The sequence below is a fragment of the Heloderma suspectum genome, chromosome 2, assembly GCF_057233095.1.
Source record: "Heloderma suspectum isolate Gila_16-S chromosome 2, 16-S_ref, whole genome shotgun sequence".
In the NCBI taxonomy this organism is placed as follows: domain Eukaryota; kingdom Metazoa; phylum Chordata; class Lepidosauria; order Squamata; family Helodermatidae; genus Heloderma; species Heloderma suspectum.
Window position 1 is genome coordinate 250821274 of NC_139459.1, and position 20819 is coordinate 250842092.

General features: G+C 42.7%; 2 protein-coding genes across 3 annotated transcripts in view; one reads left to right on the forward strand and one right to left on the reverse strand.

Annotated features, from left to right (window-relative positions):
• Positions 1–20819, forward strand: part of DPYSL3 (dihydropyrimidinase like 3) — a 106491-nt gene that overhangs the window by 79137 nt on the left and 6535 nt on the right. The window contains exons 10-14 of one of the 2 annotated variants that reach the window (XR_014788373.1): positions 1993–2134; positions 3390–3560; positions 4378–4557; positions 5154–5316; positions 5927–7032. Coding sequence is in view for 1 of the 2 variants with exons in the window: in XM_084838719.1 (XP_084694845.1) it covers positions 1993–2134; positions 3390–3560; positions 4378–4557; positions 5154–5316; positions 5927–6015 (745 nt within the window). In the remaining variant the exon portion in view is untranslated. Of the gene's footprint in view, positions 1–1992; positions 2135–3389; positions 3561–4377; positions 4558–5153; positions 5317–5926; positions 7033–20819 lie in introns of those variants that run through there. The other variant, XM_084838719.1, reaches the window with a different exon arrangement.
• STK32A (serine/threonine kinase 32A) overlaps positions 13581–20819 on the reverse strand; it is a 108324-nt gene continuing 101085 nt past the window's right edge. The window contains exons 12-13 of the mRNA XM_084838725.1: positions 18645–18709; positions 13581–17690 (exon numbers count right to left, since the gene is read on the reverse strand). Coding sequence (XP_084694851.1) covers positions 17597–17690; positions 18645–18709 — 159 coding nt within the window. The 3' untranslated portion in view covers positions 13581–17596. The remainder of the gene's footprint in view (positions 17691–18644; positions 18710–20819) is intronic.

Sequence of the window (20819 nt, forward strand, 5' to 3'; positions counted from 1 at the left end):
TCAACTCTTGAGTCCCTGGCAGCCAGTAGACGCCAGGAAGCAGGACGTTTTCATGGAACTCTGTGTAGTGCAGTCCTTGGTATGAGTGTTGGGCCATTACCATTGTGTGTTGCTGCCCTCTGGTGTCACAGACACACAAATACAATGGGCCAAAGCAAGCAGCTCAGTTTCTTTAGGCACTATATTAACTTTTAAATGGATTTAAGTGAATTGGTTAAAATACTCCCTAGATAATGAAAATCAAGATTATTGTGACGGTGCTTCTACGCAGCTCTTCTCTGCAGTGCAGAAATGTCAGAATGGACAAAATGTCAATACATTCTGGAATCTGGATGGCTTTTCCAGACATGGTTGTGGGTTTGACTGAAGGCAGCAATAATAAAGTATTCATTCTAGCCATTCTAAATATTGTATCTTGTCAAGTATGTAACTGGGCTTTTTTCGAGGAGACAGACCAAGTCCTATGAAGAGGCTGTTTGAGCCAGCCAATCAATCAGGTCCCCCCTCCCCTTCAAAGTTTTGACACACTGTACCAGTGAAGATTCACTACTAGAAAATCTCATGTGACTCAAATATCTTACCATGACGCTGAGAGCTGGGTCCCATGGTGCACTTTACTATAATACCTCTAATATTGTGCCTATTAAGCTTTCCCAGCCCCCAATTTTCAAAACTCCCCTTTTTGCGCGGGAAAATGGTGGGCACTCACCAGATGGGATTGCGGTGAGTCCGGGAGGGTGTGAGCGAGGACAGGGCTTGGAATGCACAGTCTGGGGGTTGTGGGCGGGGGGTGATGGACTCCCGGACCCAGTTGGCCACCCACAACATCCCTAATCTGCAGTTGAAACAAGGATGAGTCTGGAGCAAGATGCTAGGATTTCCTTTCTTCCCTATTAAACAGTAAAGAAATCTTCAAAGGAATTATACTTGAGGTACCCGAGGATTTAAGATCCCCAGAGTTTTTCTCACTTAAAGTTGTGATACATGCTTTGAATGAAAGAGTAGTTACTAGCAAGACCACTCTGTAGAAAAGCAGCATCAAATGTTGCTTTTCACTTCCTTACTTAAAAAGCAAGATGAATCTTCCTGTATACCCTTCCATGGACCTCTTGCCGTTGTTTGGTTTTGCCCGACCATGATCGTTGAACATTGTACATTATAAACATTGTAATTTTTTAATCTGCTGACCTACACTAGGGCTATAAATACACTGGATAAATGCATGTTATGCAAGGCCATAAGGAGTTAGCCTTATAATTTAGCAATTTTCATACTTTTACTGGTAGACCCCAATATACGAGCTTTGGAGAAGTGTGCTGATCTGTTCATTTTCTCTGTACTGTCCAGCCAAGAGCCCTCACTACTAAAGGCAATCTTTCCCCAAGAGTGAATTTGTTAATCTCAGTGTTGGGTCAGAGTCTGCTGTAATGTATTACAATCTGCCTCCACTAGGTTTTGTTACAGAGCAGGCATATTGACTCTGCCACTGCAGTCATCCAAAAGAACACAGGACCCTTTTGTTCAAGCAGAGTTGTTCTTGTTCTCAAAAAGAGAGAGAGAAAGAGAGGCCTTATGAACGACGGAAGTAAAGAACAAAGCTTATGGCTGGTCCTCAGCCAAGTGCCTCCTTCTCCTACTCTTGTCTCCTTATATGAATTCAATCTGGTTTACTTTATATGATGGAAAACAGAAGACTGGATTTTCAGTAATTCTGCAAAGGATACAATACTGTAATAATAGGGAAATAATGTTATTATTAGAAGCCTATATGTGATGGTTTTGAACCACTCAAAGGAACAATATATCTGTTTTTTTTAACATTAAACATTTAATTCTAATTAAATTAATTCTCTTTCATTTCTATTATTGCTGCTTGTTATCTTAATGAAAAATTCCTAATAAGCTACTTATTAGAAGAAAAATAATACTTGTATAAGTGGGCCAAGGGCGTGGCTAACAAATATTTAACCTTTTTGTCTGTCTCTGAGCCAGTGGGGACCTCCAAGTTTCAGGAAGTGCGCATTGTACATTCAGTACAGCACAGAAAGCGATTGGAAAAGACAACTTCACAGCAATCCCAGAGGGGACTAATGGTATTGAGGAACGGATGTCTGTTATCTGGGACAAGTCAGTGGTAAGAAAGGAGGATAGGGGAGGGCAGAGTGATATATCTGAACTTGTAGTGAGGCTACTAGGTGGCTGTGTTTTTTAATGTACTGGGTTGTTCAGAATAATGGAGAGTGAATTGTGGGGAAAAGGCTAAGACGTGTTCAGCTATTAAGAATGAGAACTAAATGAAGCAAACTGCTGAAGACATTGCAAGTCAATAATAGCCTGCATTTTTCCATCGCCTCACCCCCCCCCCCCCAGTTCCTCCTGAATTAAATTCTTTGACTGCTCCTGCCTTTAGGGTTCCTTTATCACAGGAGTGGGGAATGTCCAGTCCCTGGGCTGAATGCGGCCTGCAGAGCCTTTGGATCTGGTCTGTGGCATTCCCTCCTTGGTCTCCCGCATGCAGCAATTAGGCTTCGTGTGAATGGTACCTTTTTTCTAAGCCTAACTGCTGGGGGAAGTGGGAAGGGAGAAAGAGAAGGGGGTGTTAAATGACTGACTGGGGATGTATGGATTTGTGTGGTTTTGGCCTCACCCACCACTGACATGTGGAAACTCAAAGGATACCCACAAAGGGAACATGTCCTTGATCGGATAAAGGTTCACCATCCTTCCTTTACCAAGAAGCAATTATTACATTTTGTGTCTAGATCCCGTTTTGCACAATATCTAGAGGCATTAGGGTATGGGCAGGTAGCAACTACTTTAGCATATAATTACGACAACAAGATGAGTGCCCCAAAATCTAGCCAAGGTGACCTACTTCCTCCATGTGCAAAACACTGGGTGCCCACAATGTTTCTATACTATGTGCTTACTGCAGAACAGGTGATTGCTATCTGCTGTGATGCACTAGTCACTTATGTTGGGAATTACGCAATGCAGGCAGACACCATTCTCACCCAAATAGATTATTAGAGTTTTCCGTGATGATGATCTGTTTGGGAGAGAGAAATCTTAGTGAACAACAGATCAGGGCCCCAGTGTGCATAACCCCTCAGTCTAATTTCTTTTGTCCAGCCACCTGATCTGCACCATGTAGCCTAGCTTTGTTGCAGGGTGGAAAATATTAATACATTGCTTTTTTCATGTTTTAAAAACATTTGGCCAGATGTTGTCATGTAAGATCTTGAGAATTAATAGGAGCTGGTTCCTGAAGGAATAAAAACTTTATGCATGAATGGAATAGAAACTTGGAGATGGCTGCTTAAGACATTATAGCGCAATATGGCAGATCTGTTTGTCTTATCTTCCTTTGTGTGGTTCATTCCTAACAGGCTACAGGGAAAATGGATGAAAACCAGTTTGTGGCTGTGACAAGCACCAATGCGGCCAAGATTTTCAACATGTACCCAAGGAAAGGGAGAATTGCTGTGGGATCAGACAGTGACCTGGTCATATGGGATCCTGATGCAGTGAAAATTGTATCTGCTAAAAGCCATCAGTCAGTAAGTCTTTTGCTGGGCAGGGAGGCATCAGATAATTGTCTAAAAGGTTGAAGATAACCATTTAATATGTTGTTGCTTCTAGTGAACTGGTCACCGTGAATGTCAGTTTGCAACTCATCTATCAAATCCTACTTAATAGTATTTTGATGCCTCTCCTTTGTCTTGTGGTAGACAATCAGCTGAAGGCAGAACTTTGGAAAAGCATATTAAGCAATAGTGAACATGCATGAACAAGTTGAACAACCATGCTGCACTTGATTTTTAATTTTTAATTTTTTTTTACAGTATGGGTGGGAAGTTCCAGTTTGGAAGACATTGCTCTTTCAGCTATGGCAATTTGTCATTGCATTTTGAATACTTGCTTTTGAGCACAGCTAATCACTAATATACATGCTTAGGTTATGTTTGGGGTAGGGATCTGTGGCCCTCCAGATGATGTTGGGCTTCCATCAGCCCCAGCCATCATGGCCAATGATGAAGGATGATGGAAGTTGTAGGCCAACAACATCTGGAGGGCCACAGGTTGCCAAGTACCCATCTCCTGGTGGCAAAAGGTCCTGAATTTTTGTGTGTTCTTAGTCCTTCACCCAAAGTTGATCTCAGTTCATGTGTTTTCCAAAGTCTGGGTCTGCCATATTACTTAAATGGTGTTCCTGCTACTGCCAGCAAAGTCCACCGCCTGTTGTCTCACTAGATACTTAAGTGCCTCACCCCACAAAGTCATGAAGTGTCAGAGATTCTATCAGAAGACTGGGTACTGCCTTAGATGGGCTAGTGATTGGTACATAATTAGCACGTTGACTCCTGTGTGTTGTAGGCAGCTGAATACAACATCTTTGAAGGAATGGAACTGCGTGGAGCCCCACTGGTTGTCATATGCCAGGGAAAGATAATGCTGGAAGATGGCAACCTTCATGTGACCCAGGGGACAGGACATTTCATTCCTGGCACCCCTTTCTCAGACTACGTCTACAAGCGTATCAAAGCAAGGAGGAAGGTAAAATAGATTGTAGCTGACAATCATTTGGGCTAATCATATAGTAGCTCCTTCTGTTGCTTCTATGGCATGGGATCTGCTGAAGTTCAGCTCCTTTCCCTGTGTAATGGAGTAGCCAGTGTTGCCTGTTTCTGGGAGGGATGATCCTTGTGCGGGGGTAGATCTGTAATATGGGTTCTCCCAAATTACCTTCATGGTATCCCAAGTGCCATATTGCAGTGGCTTCTACACCTGAGAAGGGAGCCTGTTTATGTATCACTAATGAGAAATGTACAGTTGGTTACACTTTTTGTCCTCAAGGAGCTTTCCCTTATTCCCTCATGTTTCCTTGCTAGATAGCATGCTTCAACCATGTTTAGGAGACTGACATCTGTGGGTTATAATGTCCCTGTAATGCCCATATCAATGCCAGGCCAAGTCAAACAAGCAAACCTCCCGCACTCTTCTGCTCGTTCTGGGTGTGTAAGATAGTGAATGAGACATCTGTGTGAAGGCCTGTGCACTGAAAGTTGAAAAGCTTCCTCTGCTTGTAAGGAAAGCCAGATTCTCAGCATATTGCTACCATTAATATTGCTTCCCTCTGCTACTTCTGACAGATGGCTGAAATGCATGCTGTGCCAAGGGGCATGTATGATGGCCCTGTGTTTGACTTGACCACCACGCCTAAAGGGGGCACCCCTGCAGGCTCTACTCGGGGATCCCCTACCAGGCAGACACCCCCAGTAAGGAATCTCCACCAGTCTGGTTTTAGCTTATCTGGTAAGTGCGAGAGGATGGTGCACTGCTTGCAACAGCTCTAGGCCAGAGGCAACCTGAAAGGTGCCACTGGGATTTAGTTTTCCTAGCTGCTACAAAATCAGCAGCTCTGCACATAGTTAGCAGGGCTCAGGTTTGTAACGTTCTGTGGGAGAAGGGGAGGCGATATCCCTTTATTCCATATACTTACTATGGCTTTCTGCAGCATTTTATGATAAGACACTGGTGGATTTCATTCTGTAGCTTTTGTAGCCCATGTTCAGATAATCAGTGGCACCAAACAGCAAGGGAAGACAAGCTACAATGATGCGCCACTCCTTATTGCAGAATTGGGTGACTGTCGCTTGATTGCTGTGTGATTAACCACTGACTCTCCCTTAATGGTGAACATAGTCATTTCCAGAACTAGCCAGTGGTATCTCTGCCTAAATGAATGTGTGCTAAGGCCTGATGATTAATAGGCCAAGAAATTGTTTTTCCTATCTCTTCAGAGTAATCTAAACAAACATGGAGTGGTCTTCGTAGCTATGTGACTGCTTCATAACCCTTTGAAGAAAGCTGCTAACTTCCTTTTCCCACTCTTTTTCCTCCTCATCTTATGTATGTCCTGCAGGTACCCAGGTTGATGAAGGTGTTCGCTCAGCAAGCAAGCGCATAGTAGCACCTCCAGGAGGCCGTTCCAATATCACATCTCTGAGTTAAGCACCAAGTAATCGGGGAGGGGAAGGGGGAAACTGTTATTTGAGAAAACGAAGCAATGGTACCTTGATATTTAAGAAGGAAAGAACAATGGAGAAGAACCCAGATTTTGAAGAATCAATAAGCCTCAAGCCTTATGTTTCATAAATGCTACTCGCTACCTAGCTTTAAAAAAATATTGCGGGTTTTCTTTTTTGTTTATTCATAGCCTTAATATTTTTCCCATTCTTTTTTACATGCATGCAAATCTGACAGGTGACTAAGTTAACAGTATGTAATTGTACATGGTGAGTGCTTGTGTGATGACACATTGTAAGAAGGGGAATGAAGAAAGCTGGGAAACTAATGACATGAGCAAGCTGTTTAGTCAGGTTACTTGGGCAGAATCAACCAAGGAGTTTAGCATTGGGTAAGGGTGGGTGCAGAAGTTGATGGGGCAGGGTAGCGGGAGGTGGATGGGGGGACCAAGTAGATCTGTGTATTGTGTCCATGTTCTTCTGTTTCCACGCAATGCTGACAAGTCATAGTTGCCTCAGAGCACCACATGAGGCCATTGGAAAGCTCAGCCATCTTTGTAATGGCTCTGTTGTATTGCCTCTTCCTGTTAGAGATTTTATTACTTCGTACATTTTATTGAATAAAAAATTGAAAGGCATGTTCTTTCTAATTGACTTGCTGTGTCAAAGTAACATTTTTTCTACCTCAATTCTTCTGTTGGTTTTTACTCCTTCTGCGGGGAGGATGGATGGGAGAAAGGATGCAGCTCTGGATATTGGGGAAACATACATGCTGAATTAATTTAGGAGTGATCTTCTCACTGGCTTGTTCAGTGCGTGTTACTTCTGCTTGCTTTCACATCACAAAAACTGGTAGTGAAGTTGTAGCATCACCTTCTCGCAAGTGTTTGTTTTGGAGGGAGCCTCAGTGATTATTTCCTTTCTGCTCTGATCTGTGGGCAGGTAAGGCAGAGCTGTGTGGCCCTGTTGACATCAGTGGCATGCCCGCATGATGGAACTGAAGGTAGGTGAAGATACATGGTGTATACTACAACCCTCACATTCCACATGTTTGTTACTCTTCAGCGCTGGCCCACTTGCCATTCACTGTAGATTGGCAACTGTAGGACTTGCATAGGATGCTCATCCTACACACAGCGAAGCTGCTGTATGAACCAACAGAAAATACAGGGTATTGCTGTCAGTTAAGTACACAGTGGAATGCTGTTGTCTGGACATACCCTTATTAACGCTAGGTGTGCTTTCTGTCAACCTGTTTTTTTAATTTTAAAAGGAGTCTTGTCAAACATGAAACAACTATCTAGTGGATTTTATAGGTAGATATACATAGCTGCACAGTATTTGTGCCAAGAGAATCAGGCTTAAACTTCCTTCAGTCCGGGTTATCATAATCATGAACATTAACCATGTTGTCTCAGACCAACAGATCCATCATCCCTAAGACTTTGTCTTTTTACAAGAGGTGATAAAGATATCCCGTGCGAGAAACCAAGAGAGGACCATCCTCTTTCAACAGCTGAAACTATGTATTTTTTAATTACGGGAGGCGCAACAGAAACCTGATGTGTGCAGTAGAGAACAGCCTGGAACCGAGTCCTCCTTTAAATAGGTAACACTGCCCCATGTTAGCCGATGGCATGAAAGTGCGGAGTCTGCCCAGTTTTGGGGGGGCTCCACACGTGACACACCATACACTGGGGGGGTGTTTTAGTGCCCAGGCTTGGTGTCAAGATGTCAGCAAAGGCTGGAACATTCCTGAGCTAAGTTCTAGCAAGGAGGTCACCAATAGGAGCCATAGCCTAAAATCCCTGCAATAACCTAAAATGCTGTGCTTCGTTGGATCTGCTGTTGCAGTTGCATGGAGTGTGTGTGATGGGGAGGTATCTTACTCCAGACCAGCTACTATACCGCCTGTTCAGTTTTACATCCAGCAGCTGCTTTGGCAGGCAGGCAGGCTCAATTGGCTGAGGAAGAGCAGGTTGGTTCGTGTGGTGCCTGGGGCACAGTTTAGGACTCTGTTGGTACAGATCAGGGCAAATCCCAAAACTGTCATCCGGATTAGCCTGCCAACTTTCTGCATTATAGCTTCCTCCTTCCCTCTTCCAGACAGTTGAGAGAGAGGAGAGCGCACGCGCCACTATATGACAAGAGGTCCCACTGCTGGTCCCTTGCTAAAGACCCATAAAAACCTGGAGGTGGCCCTTTAGACCATTTCAGCAGAAGCTGCAAGAATGAGACAGTGTGTTTGTATGGTTGGCCCACGTCATGATCAGGATGATTTGTACTCAAAAATATAAGCAGAAAAGGTTGAACTCTGTGGCCTTTGTCAATTATGAAGATGCAAGTAAATTTCCATTGTTTGTCATAGACGAGGGACAGTGAAGCCCTGTGTTCACCTGTAGCTTCTGCGGCTTATTGAACATACATAGCAGCAGTGGTGGTAAAACTGTACCAGTGGTAAACTGTGTACCACTTCAGACTGCAGGTGGAAGATCATAATATTGAATGCTTCTCCACATAAATAAAACAACTTCAAACACAAAACTAGATGTCAAAGGAGCTGCCTTAATTACTTGGTAAGCTGGAGTGGTATAGTGGATAAGTGTTGGACTTGGTTAGGGAGACCAGGTTTGAATCCTCACTGAGCCACGAAGCCCACTGAGCGACCTTGGCCCAGTCATAATCTCTTAAGCCCCAACCTACCTTTCTTATTAGGGTAAAACAGGATAGCTCCTATTTACACTGTCCTAAGTTTATTCATGTTTGACTTGATGCACTGCACTAACACACGGTGGTGGCTTTTGACTCTTCCAGTTTTGCTTCATATGCTTTAAGTGAATAATTTTGTCATCTGGAATTAGGTATGCGGGCACCTGCTCTGGTGATTATAGAAAAAGCCTTTCTTTGATCAGTAATATGCACATGAATAAAGCCTTAAAGGGGAAATGCACAAATGCAGCCCTTGCGTTGGACTAGTACAGCCATTCACATGGGAAGAATCCTCTTGCTTTTGCTCAATGATGTGTTTAACCTGCTCGACTGATCTGGTTCTTGGAGGAAGTCTGCATGACATTTCTGTTTCCTGTTTCCTTCGCCAGTCTGGCACTTAGGCATATCCTTCACACCAGGCTATATGTTCTAAATGTCCTACTTAATAGTCACTAAATTAATGGAAGGTAGGAATGACTACCTTAACCAAGATTATATTGTAGGCCATTAGTAACTAATTGTGTCAACTCTGTGGAATAGGAAAGATCTTTTTACATTTTATTTTAAATAAGTTCCATGTTAAATTTTCAGATGACTGAAAGGTGAACTTGCCTGCTCACTCTAAATTGTACAGGAGTTCACACGGTTTACAAATTTTCAATCACATTTCTGCTTCACCATCTCCTTGATACGCTCAAGCAACCTTTCCTTGTAGAGGTGGATCAGAAGCACTCATCTTTAAGGCTGCAGTCCTTTTACACCCTTACTTGGGAGTAAGTCCTGTTGAACTCAGTGGGTCTTACTTCTGAGTAGCCATGCACAGGATTGCATTGTAAGGGCATCCTAAATGTCATAAACAAGAACCATGGTGTCTTTCCATTTCTCCCTCCTCAGCAAGCTTGTTTCAAAAGTGACAACTGTGTTCTGCTTTTTTCACAGCAAGAGAACCAATCTCACCCCTTCTGACTTTTATATTATGGATGTTTATTGCAAGGTCTCCCGGGTTTCAGATTAATCCTGTGGATTGTGTAAGGTGTAAGGAAGGTGTAAATAAATTGAAATGTTATGTTACCACCTCATGGTAATTAGTTATTGGGCAGTTTGAATACAGAATTAAGATTCCATATCCATCAGGATAAATTCATTGTGAAAAAAAAGTTTTCTGAGCATGCAAAGCCATAACCTGTAGTTATTACAAACAGTAACACTTGTGTTGATTTTATTGCATATAAATGGACTACTCATTACCTATCCCCCCATGATTTGGGGAAAATCAATGTCAATTTTCAGGTTTCTAATTCAAGCCTCTGTGCTTTATCATCCTTCCAGAGAAAACAATAGCATCTAATTTGAAAGTCCCATTCTTTCCTTGCTCTGTCTGGTAGCTGAAAACTGTGTGCCATTTATATGAGAATTATATTTTCATATTATTTCTATGTTGCCACACGGTGGTGCCAAACACCCAATAAAGGGCAACATCCTCTACAAAAGAGGGTGGTATGTCTAAAGAGTACTGAAGACACATTTTAAAAGCATATTTATTTGAGAGCTCTGAAATTCAGAAACCAAACAAATTGTTCTCTCAGTTGTGTGTGTCTACAGAAAGAAACGTGTGGTGAGAAATGGGATTCAGCTTCATTTGCGACCCAGAGGAGGGTATACCTCCATTCTATGTCTACGGCTCACTTCTCACAAGAGAAAAACTATATAAGTCCTGAATATTAGCTGACACTTGCTTAGTATGGCTAGAATTACAAGGCACCTGACTGCCCTCTGCTGTGCTAAGTGGATTATGCAGACCAAAGTCTTCAGGCTTGATACATATTCAGTGTGTATTGTACCTCCTGTAATTCACAAGCATGGATTCAGCTGTTGAAATGGAATACTCATTATTGCTGTTTTTTTATTTGGAAAACCTTTATGCTAACCCTTGGTAGAGACATGGGCTTAGGCCTGGTCTACGCATGTAGCAGTGTAAGGTGACAAAATGCTGGCAGAATTGACTGTGCCACTTACGGTTGCAGATAAGGGAAACATTTTGGAATGCTTCCTATAAAAATGCCTTGCAAATAGTTTCTAGCCAAGTCCTTCCCCTGCCTGCTAATTTTCTCCTTACAGGGAGGGTTTAGGGCCTTCAAAAAAATCAAAAGGGAGTATTCAGAACTGTGATTAGTCCATTCTACCACCTCTGTCTATTGCATGCATTGTTGTTGTTCAGTCGTTCAGTCACGTCCGACTCTTCGTGACCCCATGGACCACAGCACACCAGGCCTTCTTGTCCTCCGCTCTCTCCCGGAGTGCGCTCAGGTTCATATTCATTGCATCGGTGATGCTATCTAGCCATCTCATCCTCTGCCGTCCCCTTCTCCTTTCGCCTTCAATCTTTCCCAGCATCAGGGTCTTTTCCAGGGAGTTTTCTCTTCGCATTAGGTGGCCAAAATATTTGAGCTTCAGTATCTATCCTTCCAATGAGCAATTGCATGCATAGACCCAGCTTTAGAGAAAGTGGACCAATCGGTTTGACTCAATATGGTTAATGTTTGTGTTTATATTGGCTCAGACAACGGTAGCTTGAATCTGAAGTAGATGATTGATTTGTATCTGAACATTTGCCTTACACTAGCAGGAAGCACTTCTGTTCGCACAAGGCAAAACCACCCATTTTCGCCAGTCCACCATACCTACTGCTGTCCTCCATACTATATCCCATACTATTCCAGAGGGTCCCCCACCCCAAGAGCAGTTGTTCAGGGGACACAGAAGGCTGCAGGGACATATAGGCAGTGGATCAGTAGGGTAGACTGAAGAAAATCAAGTGCCCTGCTTTGCACAAGCGGAAATGCTTTCTGGCAGTACAAAGGCACTCTTGGATGTCCTCCATTGTATCCACTGTATGCATATTTTCTGATAGATCTCCTGCCTTCAGAGCCATATATTTGCAGCTGTAGTTGAAGCCCAAAAGATTTAAGCCTCAGTAGTCTTAAACAAGGTCTTCATAGAATCATAAAGCTGAAAGTCAAGTCCAACACCCTGCTCAGTGCATGAATCCAGTTTAAAGCATTCTTAATGGGTGACTATCCAGTCTCTGATTAATTCCACTGGGGAGCCTACCACCTCCCTACACAGTTGGTTCCATTGTCTGAATCTCCAACTGTTAGATTTTTCAGATAATGGATTGGTAGTTGTCTAAGCAAGCCTAAAGGGGCTTGGTATTGGTGAGCATTTTTGTTAAGTGCGTCTCTCAGGCTGGAAAGAGACATTATTGCCAAACCCTGACAGCTGCCAGAATCTGCAGCCCTGTTGTCTTCTTTGCTCTGTATTATTTAATAATGCAAAATGCATGGCTTGTAAGTTTCCGCACCTCTACAACATGCAGCAAGTTGAACAGAGACGGGAACCTTGCAATACAAAAGCCACATCACATGTTGTATATTACTATTATGAGGGAGATGCAGTGCTGGATGCTTCTGTACTATGGAGAACTTAAATTCTATCCTCTCTTTCTCTTGCCCATTATTAGATTGAGGAGAATTAAAGCCACTGATGAATAGCTTTGAAATAGCTTGGGTTCAGAACAAGGGTAAGGCTTTTGGCTTAAAGCTTCACAGAGGGGACATTTTACTTGAGTACAAAGGATAACCAGATCTTTTTGGCACAGAAAAACATGGAAAAGGGTAGAGGTTGAAGAAGGACCCCACAGTGAATCGCTACATTTTAGCTGCCATAAGGCGTTGCTGCAGCTGTCCTCAAAATGAACCTATTCAATTAACTATGACTAAAAGTACTACTTTTTCCAATGGCTGATACCCGTGGGTAGTTTCAAAGCTGGCGCTGCATAAAAAATAAATCAGGACAAACCAGCTTGGAGCTGCAGGACTCCACACACATTGTAATGACGTTACTGACATAAGGATAATTTACATATGTACATTCTTATCCTTCAGTGACTGTAACATACAGTAATAACCTGCACAGGTACAACAGCCATTGCAGTTTGGACACTAAAACCAATGTTCAGCTTGCCAATCACCACTTCAACCATGCTGCTCGGTGGCGCCCAGTTTTGTGTTCACCTGCAAGTCATCCTGAGACCAGATAATGTGTATGTATGTGTTAATCAGCTCATAGAAATGCAGGGACTGTGGCAAAAGCAATCTCTGGTTCTTGTGAACAAAGTATTTGCTGTATTTATCTTACTGTTTGCATTACCCAGTTGGTAGTCTTGATAACTTCAACTGATTGGCTGATTCCATTGTACAGAACGAAGGTGCTGGGAACCTTTTGGGGCCTAAGGGCTTAATTGGCTCTGGGCAAGCATATCGAGGACTGCATGCCAGCGGCAGAGAGACATAGCCCAAAGTGGGTGGGGGCATCCATATGGCTAGCATGCAGCCCTGGCTGCTTGCCCAGACACCCACCGCCCATTCTATACCCCCTGTCCACTCCATTCTAGTCTCTCACGTATGCCTCATTCTCACATTATACGATTGCATACACAAACACACACATGTATCCGGAAAGGCAACAAACTACCAATGGAGGGCCAGAGCAATCTCTCCCTCCATGGGCAGTTTGCTGTCTTTGCGTGCTCCCTTTGTCACCCTTCAGCACAGAATGTCAGTGGGAAAAGGGCTGAGGGAGCAGGGAAGAGGCTCCACAAGATGGATGGGGGAGCTCCATTGGCTGTATTCAGTCTGTGTCCAGATGTTCCCCATTTAAGAGACCAGACATTTGACTTGTGCACGGCTTCCAGTGTCAAACTTGCCAATCCACCAGGCTTTTAAAACATGGCATAACTAAATGAATTTGTATTTTTTTAAAGGAAAGAGTCAATGCAGTGTAAAGAGTCTTATAGAAAGTTTAATAGATCATGTTTATAAAATGGAAGAGAAGAAAATGCCCAGTATTTCTTTTTGTAATTTAATTAAACCTGACATAATTACCAATTAAGAACATTCATAATGAACAAGGTGTCTTCTTTCATCACCTGCTTTCTTTGTAAGAGACATGGATGAAGCCTAACCCTACTTGCTTACATTTGTTAAGCATGTGGGATTTAAATATCTACCATTACCACTATGCGGAAAGCTACCCAGTGCGTATAGGTTACCATTGTACTATAATGTGCTGAAGAAAGTTTATCAGTCAGACTTTTCTTGGGAAAATTGTTTTAAGTGACAATAGAACAAAACTGTGGGCAGAAATCCTGCAATCCTTTTAATACAAACAATTATAGTTTATTTTACCAAGTCCTCATGTATCAAAATCGTTCACAGCTCATGTCCTCTTAAATCTTAAGAGTTTTCTACTAGCATATTAATATACTGTCCTCCAACCTCCGGAACTATATACACAATCATTTTACTGCACAATTAATGGAGTTGGGCACCTGCTTCTGTTGCTGGAAAACATGTTTTTCAACACAGGGTCAAACTGGATGGTACATTAAATGAATGATAGGAAAATGCAATCTTAAAAAAAGGAGCTGTGGATAGGTTTAACCCTTTCCCCCTAGTGCTGCTTTCATGATGAAAAACCCACCCCCTGTCCAAACCTGCTATTTGTCCTGGGAAAGAAGCTGCTATGATGCAAATATAGACGGTTCGGGGGAATTCCACTGTGTGGGGGGGGGGTGAGGAAAGAGTTAAACCTCACAGTCCCAATCCAGGTCAGGGGCCCTGTTGCTGCTATCAGAAACATGAACGTATTTAATGTGTTGTTTAGTGTGAGCCTGAGCTCACATTTTGGTGTTGCAGGAAAATGCAGTCTTCCCTTAGCTAGTATACATGTTTGAAAAGAGTGCTGCAGGGACCATCTGGGTAATGTAAATTGTCTGAAGCTGACCGTACAAGTCAGGCACAGCAGCTTCTGTGCAGCCTTTAAAAACATGGGAAATACCGAAAAAGGTATTCCCTGCTCCTGTAACCACACCTCAGTTTTGTGAACTCTCCCCTATCCTTTCTGGCTTGTGCCTTCCTGGGCTGGACAACAAATTGCATATCTCCCCAAAGGCTAATTCTCCTATGTATTACATGAGGATTGACCTGGAGTGGAGATAATGCTAGCATAGCACTAAGACGCAAGTCCAATACCGTGCTAGGAGTAGGTGCCTGGAAAGTTAGGCAAAAGCTGCTTTAAAGGGCTATATAAATTTTGATGCTGTACAACAGTTTGGGTGGGAAAGAAAATGCCAATTTCTTTGGATGGGGATGTGCACCTGCCAGGTGAGAAATAATGCTTTGAACATTCAGCCTGGTGCAGCAGGCCAGGCAGAATGATGGCAGGCGAGCCTGGGGACCACCTGCTGGCCATCTTTGCTGTACAGGATGAAGAGAGTACAGTACAGTAATAACCCAGCTTATTCAGACAGTTGGTATTTATTATACTTACTGTGCCATGACTGAAGGAAGGGTAAATTTATGGTCATCTTGACTAGTTAAACATTGCTGTCCAGGGATGAACTATAAGAAGTAATTCCTGCTGAGGCTACAGAAGAGAGACTTATGAAAGCCAGGCAGACACTAGTGTACCGAATACAAAGGGAAACAAGAAGGATGTTTGACCCTATCCATATAAGGCACTGCTTTTTCTTGAATGTAACGATCACATCAGACATGTGATCCCAACTACCTTCCAAACTGTTTCAGCTCTGTTCCTGGAAGAATCCCATGCCAATTTTGTTTAGTTTTGAAACTGTTGCGTATCAAGAAAGTGTCTGACCTTAGCCTTTTAGTTGCTCTCAGAATAAAGCAGCTGGGAGCCTGAGTCACAGCCAGCTGCCTAGGTCTGCTTTGTTTGGTGGAAGAAAGGCAAAATGTTTGGTTGAAAAATATACTGAGGATTATTTTCTGTAGGGGGTGCACATAGAAGAGTAATGTGTGGCGATAGCCAGCAGGCTTTAGAGAACAGCTGTCTATTTAAACTTCCAAGGCAGCAATTTTACTTCTATTTCAAACACCCCGGAGAAAAGATGGGCTTTCCGACCCCCTCCTCCACTGCAGATGCTTCTCTGAGCATGCAGATAAACTACATATTTCAGAAGCAAATATCAATGAGGAAAGGAAAGGTTCCTCCTGTGCAAGCACCAGGTCATTACTGACCCCTAGAGGGATGCCGCTTGCACTGGCGTTTTCATGGCAGACTATAGCGAGGTGGTTTGCCATTGCCTTCCCCAGTCGTGACTATTAAATGAATGCAACTTTTGGTACCTGAAAAGTGCCTAGTGCATCCGTAAACTTTATGGCCTAAAGCAAAATTGGGATTGCTTGCTGGGCTATCCAAATGGACAATGAGTCCATCCATGTCCTGCTTCAGTAGGGAATAAATTACCATTTAAAAGATGATGGACACAATCCAGCCAACTTTTGGCTCTTCCTTTGAAATCAATGGGATTTGAAAGTGCTGGATTGTGATTGCTGTTTGCCAAGAGGTTTTTTAAAAATTATACATGAAGAGAACACACTTGAAAATGAAAGGCTGCCAGAGAGCTGTTGGCCCCAGAGTGGTGGAATAATCACACAACCTATTTTGACTCAAATTGCAAATGCTTTGGGAAGGACTCACAAGGCTATTGGGCTTGATTTCCACATCCATGACATGATTCAGTCTTTCAGACACCTATATTTTAGCTTGAGTAGAAAGGAACATGGGGAGCAGAAAGAAGCAGGACAGAGTTAAAATTAAGTGAATTTTCAGTGCATTTGTTTCCCTTAAAGAACTATTTTCAGTACTGTCAAAAAGTGGAGCTTTATACTTCCCTCTACCCGACACTTCAAACCTGTGGCAGCTTCTAGAAGGTCTGACTGCATACTGCATCAAGTTGCAATCTAAGGCTACAAAGCTATAGTACCACACTTAACTGTATGCACCATATCACACTGTTCTTAGGGGCCATAAACCAACTAACTTGGTCCTTTACCAAATGACTAGAATAACTAGCTCTCTGGTTATTCCTGATAGATGCAAACTTTAAAAAAAGTGTTAAGGTAAGTTTTAAGATCCCCACCCCACCCCACCCCCTGCAGTGACAGGAGTTGTCCATTGTACTTGCTGGTGAGTTCTGTCTATAAGCAGGTCCTAGTGGAAGATCTTCGTGAGTTATATCTTGATTTGTACTTGCCACCAATTCACTTTCTGATTCACGTGGCAGTTCTAGGGCCACACACTCAGATCCCCCATTTGCAGTTACTCGGGATTAATGCTACAAAGCTGGTCTCTATATATTGCAAGGAGCGGGAAAACCCATAGCAAAGAATATTGTTTCTCCTCTGTGTATGTTGAGCTGGTGTACTGAATATAAACATTAGATCAGAGCAGTTACTGAAAAATGTGATGTTGACATTGGACTCCATTTGCATTGCATTTGTGTAATTGCAGTTCAGGCCAATCTCTTTGAAGCATCTATAAAAAATATGCAGCCACCCACCTAGCAAACACTTAATCAAGAACTTTTATGCTTTCCTACAGGCAGTTGACTGAACCCAATAATCAGCAACCCCAAAATCCTGCTGGCAAAAATGCTACATAAAGAATATACGAACTTAACCTGTCTTCACTCTTGTTCCCTTTTGGGGAAAAAAAACACCCATATTCTTTCCCCTTTGTGGTTAAGTGCTTTTCTTAAAGATCAGAAAAGGCATAAAACTAAGAATCTGTGCCTTATGTACGGTTGCAAGAAACTAGGCCCTAACTCCTTATGGCGGACGGAGACACTCAGCTTCTAGTTTGGAGGCTCCATAGCAAGATAATCTGCCTTTTCTTGATAGCAGTATGCAATGTTATTTGTCAAGCCCTGTGAAGTAGCTAAAGTAGAAGCCTTGACCTTCGAGTGCAGTACCCCAGCAGTAGCTAAACTGATTTCAAATATTATTATTTTGGTCATCTTCTTCCTGATTCTCTTTGGTTTGTACCAGCATCAAATTCTCTTGCATTTCATTATGCTCTTGTCTCACCCTAAAATACAGAGAATAAAAAACAACAGTTGAGATCACGGAGGCTCAGCAGCCTTTGAGTAGCCTGCTTACTTTCTAGTATATACTGTTAATCTAAAATCAGTCGCTATAATTTAATTAATGCCGCACCATCTTTACCAGTATTTAAACTGACTGTCGGGAAGGCCACATACTATCCATTTCAAGAATGTCTTGCTTATAAACCACTCCAAGCACCAGTTTCTTAGACCTGCCTACTAATCGGCAGAGGCGCGGCCTACAGCTCCCAATGTGTGTAGGCAACCTCAGTATGATGTGCAGCTAAAATGCCACTAGGCTCAAAAGTGGGGAGATGATGCATATCACTTCCATATTGCCAAGCTATTACTTGAGCACTCTGCCCTTTACAGATTGGCAGACATCACTGTACGTAGAAAGGGAATGATTCAAGGAATCAACGTAACTTGTTAGCTAGTTAGTTACTACACTGGGAAATGGGTTCACCTTTCACATTAGCAGAAATAGTCTGCTCTTTAAACATTTTATTTTGTATGTATATAATTTTATCTATTACTGCTCAAGATGAGAACTCATCCTTTTCTTTTTCTAACTGCATCAGTATAATTTCTTCCAAAAGGGGGAGCAGAATAGAATAGAATAGGACAGAACAGAACAGAGCTACAACCCCACTGTAGTAATCATACACCTAATCACATGGAAGGTCTTCACAATATGGAGTCAGTGGGATTGCCTCCTTCAGTGAAACCTGGCTGGTCTTCACTTTTAAAATGCACGAGTTTGAGCAGCAGCCCAATGGAAGAGTCTTAATATTACCTAACCGCCAATGCTTTCCTATGGATTTCACTTCTTAATTATTTGAAGAGCACTGATCAGATGTCCTTAAATCTAAATACTTTTTGTGACATGCACTAGAACACTTGCTAAGATAGAGTCTATTTTTTAGGTCAAAACTTACTTTTCTCTGTTGAAAATGATGAAGTCCCTTTGGATCGACTCCAGGTGTTTCTGAAGTTGGCAGGTCTTCTCGTGGTAGAGGAAACAGAAGGTTAGATGATGAGAAATCTTCATTGTGACATAGGATGCAGGAAGGCATTAAAGCTACCAAGATAAACTTTTCACTAGGATATAGGGAAGTGATGGAAGTAAAACATTATGAGCCTTAGATAAGGGAGCAGAACATAATAGCGAGAAAATGTGATTGGGGGTTGGGGTGAAACCAGATCCTTCATTCTGCCAGAAGAACACCATTTGCAGGATGGAACATGCATGTCCTCTCCTCCCCACACTGCAGCCCACAGCCCACACACCAAATCTGCTCTGGAGGGTCCCCCCACTCTCTGAAACAATTTGGAGGATGTGTGAAGGCTGCACTGGGGAGAGGACCCACAAGCCCTGTTCCACCAGTGGTGTCTAGTGGTGGAACGAAGGACCTGAATCCAACCCATTCTGTTATTCCCTCCTCTTAAGCAAGCATTTAATTGCCATCTTTTGTTTCTTCAGTTCCTGCTCTCACCACCACCCCTCTGCCAAGTTTAGGCTGTTAGCTAAAAAAGGAGAGAGATCCATCTTGAATCTGAAACTTATCCTTCAATTACTGGGAGTGCTAATCAGAAAACCCTGGAGTGTTGTGCACATGAAAGTACTAAATAAAAATAAGTGCTGCATATTATTATAAGCATGTTTGACATTCTGCGGACAAACCAACTCAGCCAACAGTTGGATTCATTTATTTTACTTCACTGAAGGTGGGTACCAGAAGCAGCCCTAGGCTAGGCTCAATGACACAAAAACTCCAGTTTATCACTGCTAATCAGGAGCCAAATACAACCTGATCTTCAAAACAGAAACCCTGCTCACAGATCAACTAAGGATTTAAGAGCTGGACTGCAGAGATCGGCATTGATCATGCAAGAGGCAAGGCTGCTTTCATTCCCCTCTAGGAAGCGAGCTCCTCAGGGCCGCCAGCAAGCCACTCGGGTTCCAACTGCCTGTTCTCAGCAAGACAGAAAGTGTCAGGCCTCATCTTTGAACAGTTTATGTGCCGCTCAGGACTGTTTAGCTTCCATTGTGTTGCACCAGCAGAGTCATTAGCCACACTGTGCTATATCAGTAAGACAGGTTCTGGATTTGTAGATAGTAGCTCAAAGATGGCACAGTTTCTCATAACACCGTACATTCCAAAAGTACTTAACTCATTTGTTACTTCCTCATCTTTATACCCTAGAGTCATCATAGTACCTCTGTCTTGTTTAATTTGGACCAGGTGCTTTTTCAGGAATATGTCCATGGAATAGCTAGTGGACACCTCCACTTCTGCGTTTCTTTATGAGAATGTATCTCATTAAAGAGGCATTTGTGTCCCCTGGGCCACAGGACCCCAACACCAGCTCCACATAGCTGATGGAAGATAAAAGAATGAACTTCGGAAAAAACATTAGAGTGGTTGCTAAGCAAACTGGAGGTCTCCCCCCATCATTATCTGTAAGAAGTACAGAGACAGTGTGAGTGTTCACTTTCTCCCATTCCTTCTCCCTGTCTCCATGAACATGAAGGACTCTAAGGAATATATAAAAATTATGTGTCTGTCTATGGTTGATGGTAGTTTGCAGTAAGGGTCTTGCTAATGGCATTAAAAAAAAACTGTTACCAAAAACCAGACAGCATTATTAGCTATTGGCAATTCCTCAATATTCTGCGTTTTAAAAGTGCTCTCTCTCTCTCTCTCTCTCTCAATCTCTCTCTCTCCCTCTCTCTTTCACACACACACACACACACACACACACACACCTATATAAATATAATGAGTTGTATCCAATGGTGTCACTCCACTAGTGCAAAGCTTCTACCACTTGCGGAAACCCCATTTTCATCCTTGTGCAATTTCAAATCCAAGACTTGATTCTGTTTCCCCAAGCCATTGCATGTGCAGTGGCACTGTGCAATGGGCGCTGCACAGGATATTGCAAAACTTATAACCATTTCATTAGGCCAGGAGTTGTGTTAGTTGTTCCACTAGTGGTTTTGCAACTGCTAGCAGAACAGTGCCAACTCTTGTAATTTTCCCCACTAGTGTAATTTTAGATAAAATGCAGTATCAGCACTGCACAGTACAAATGCAAAAAATAATTCC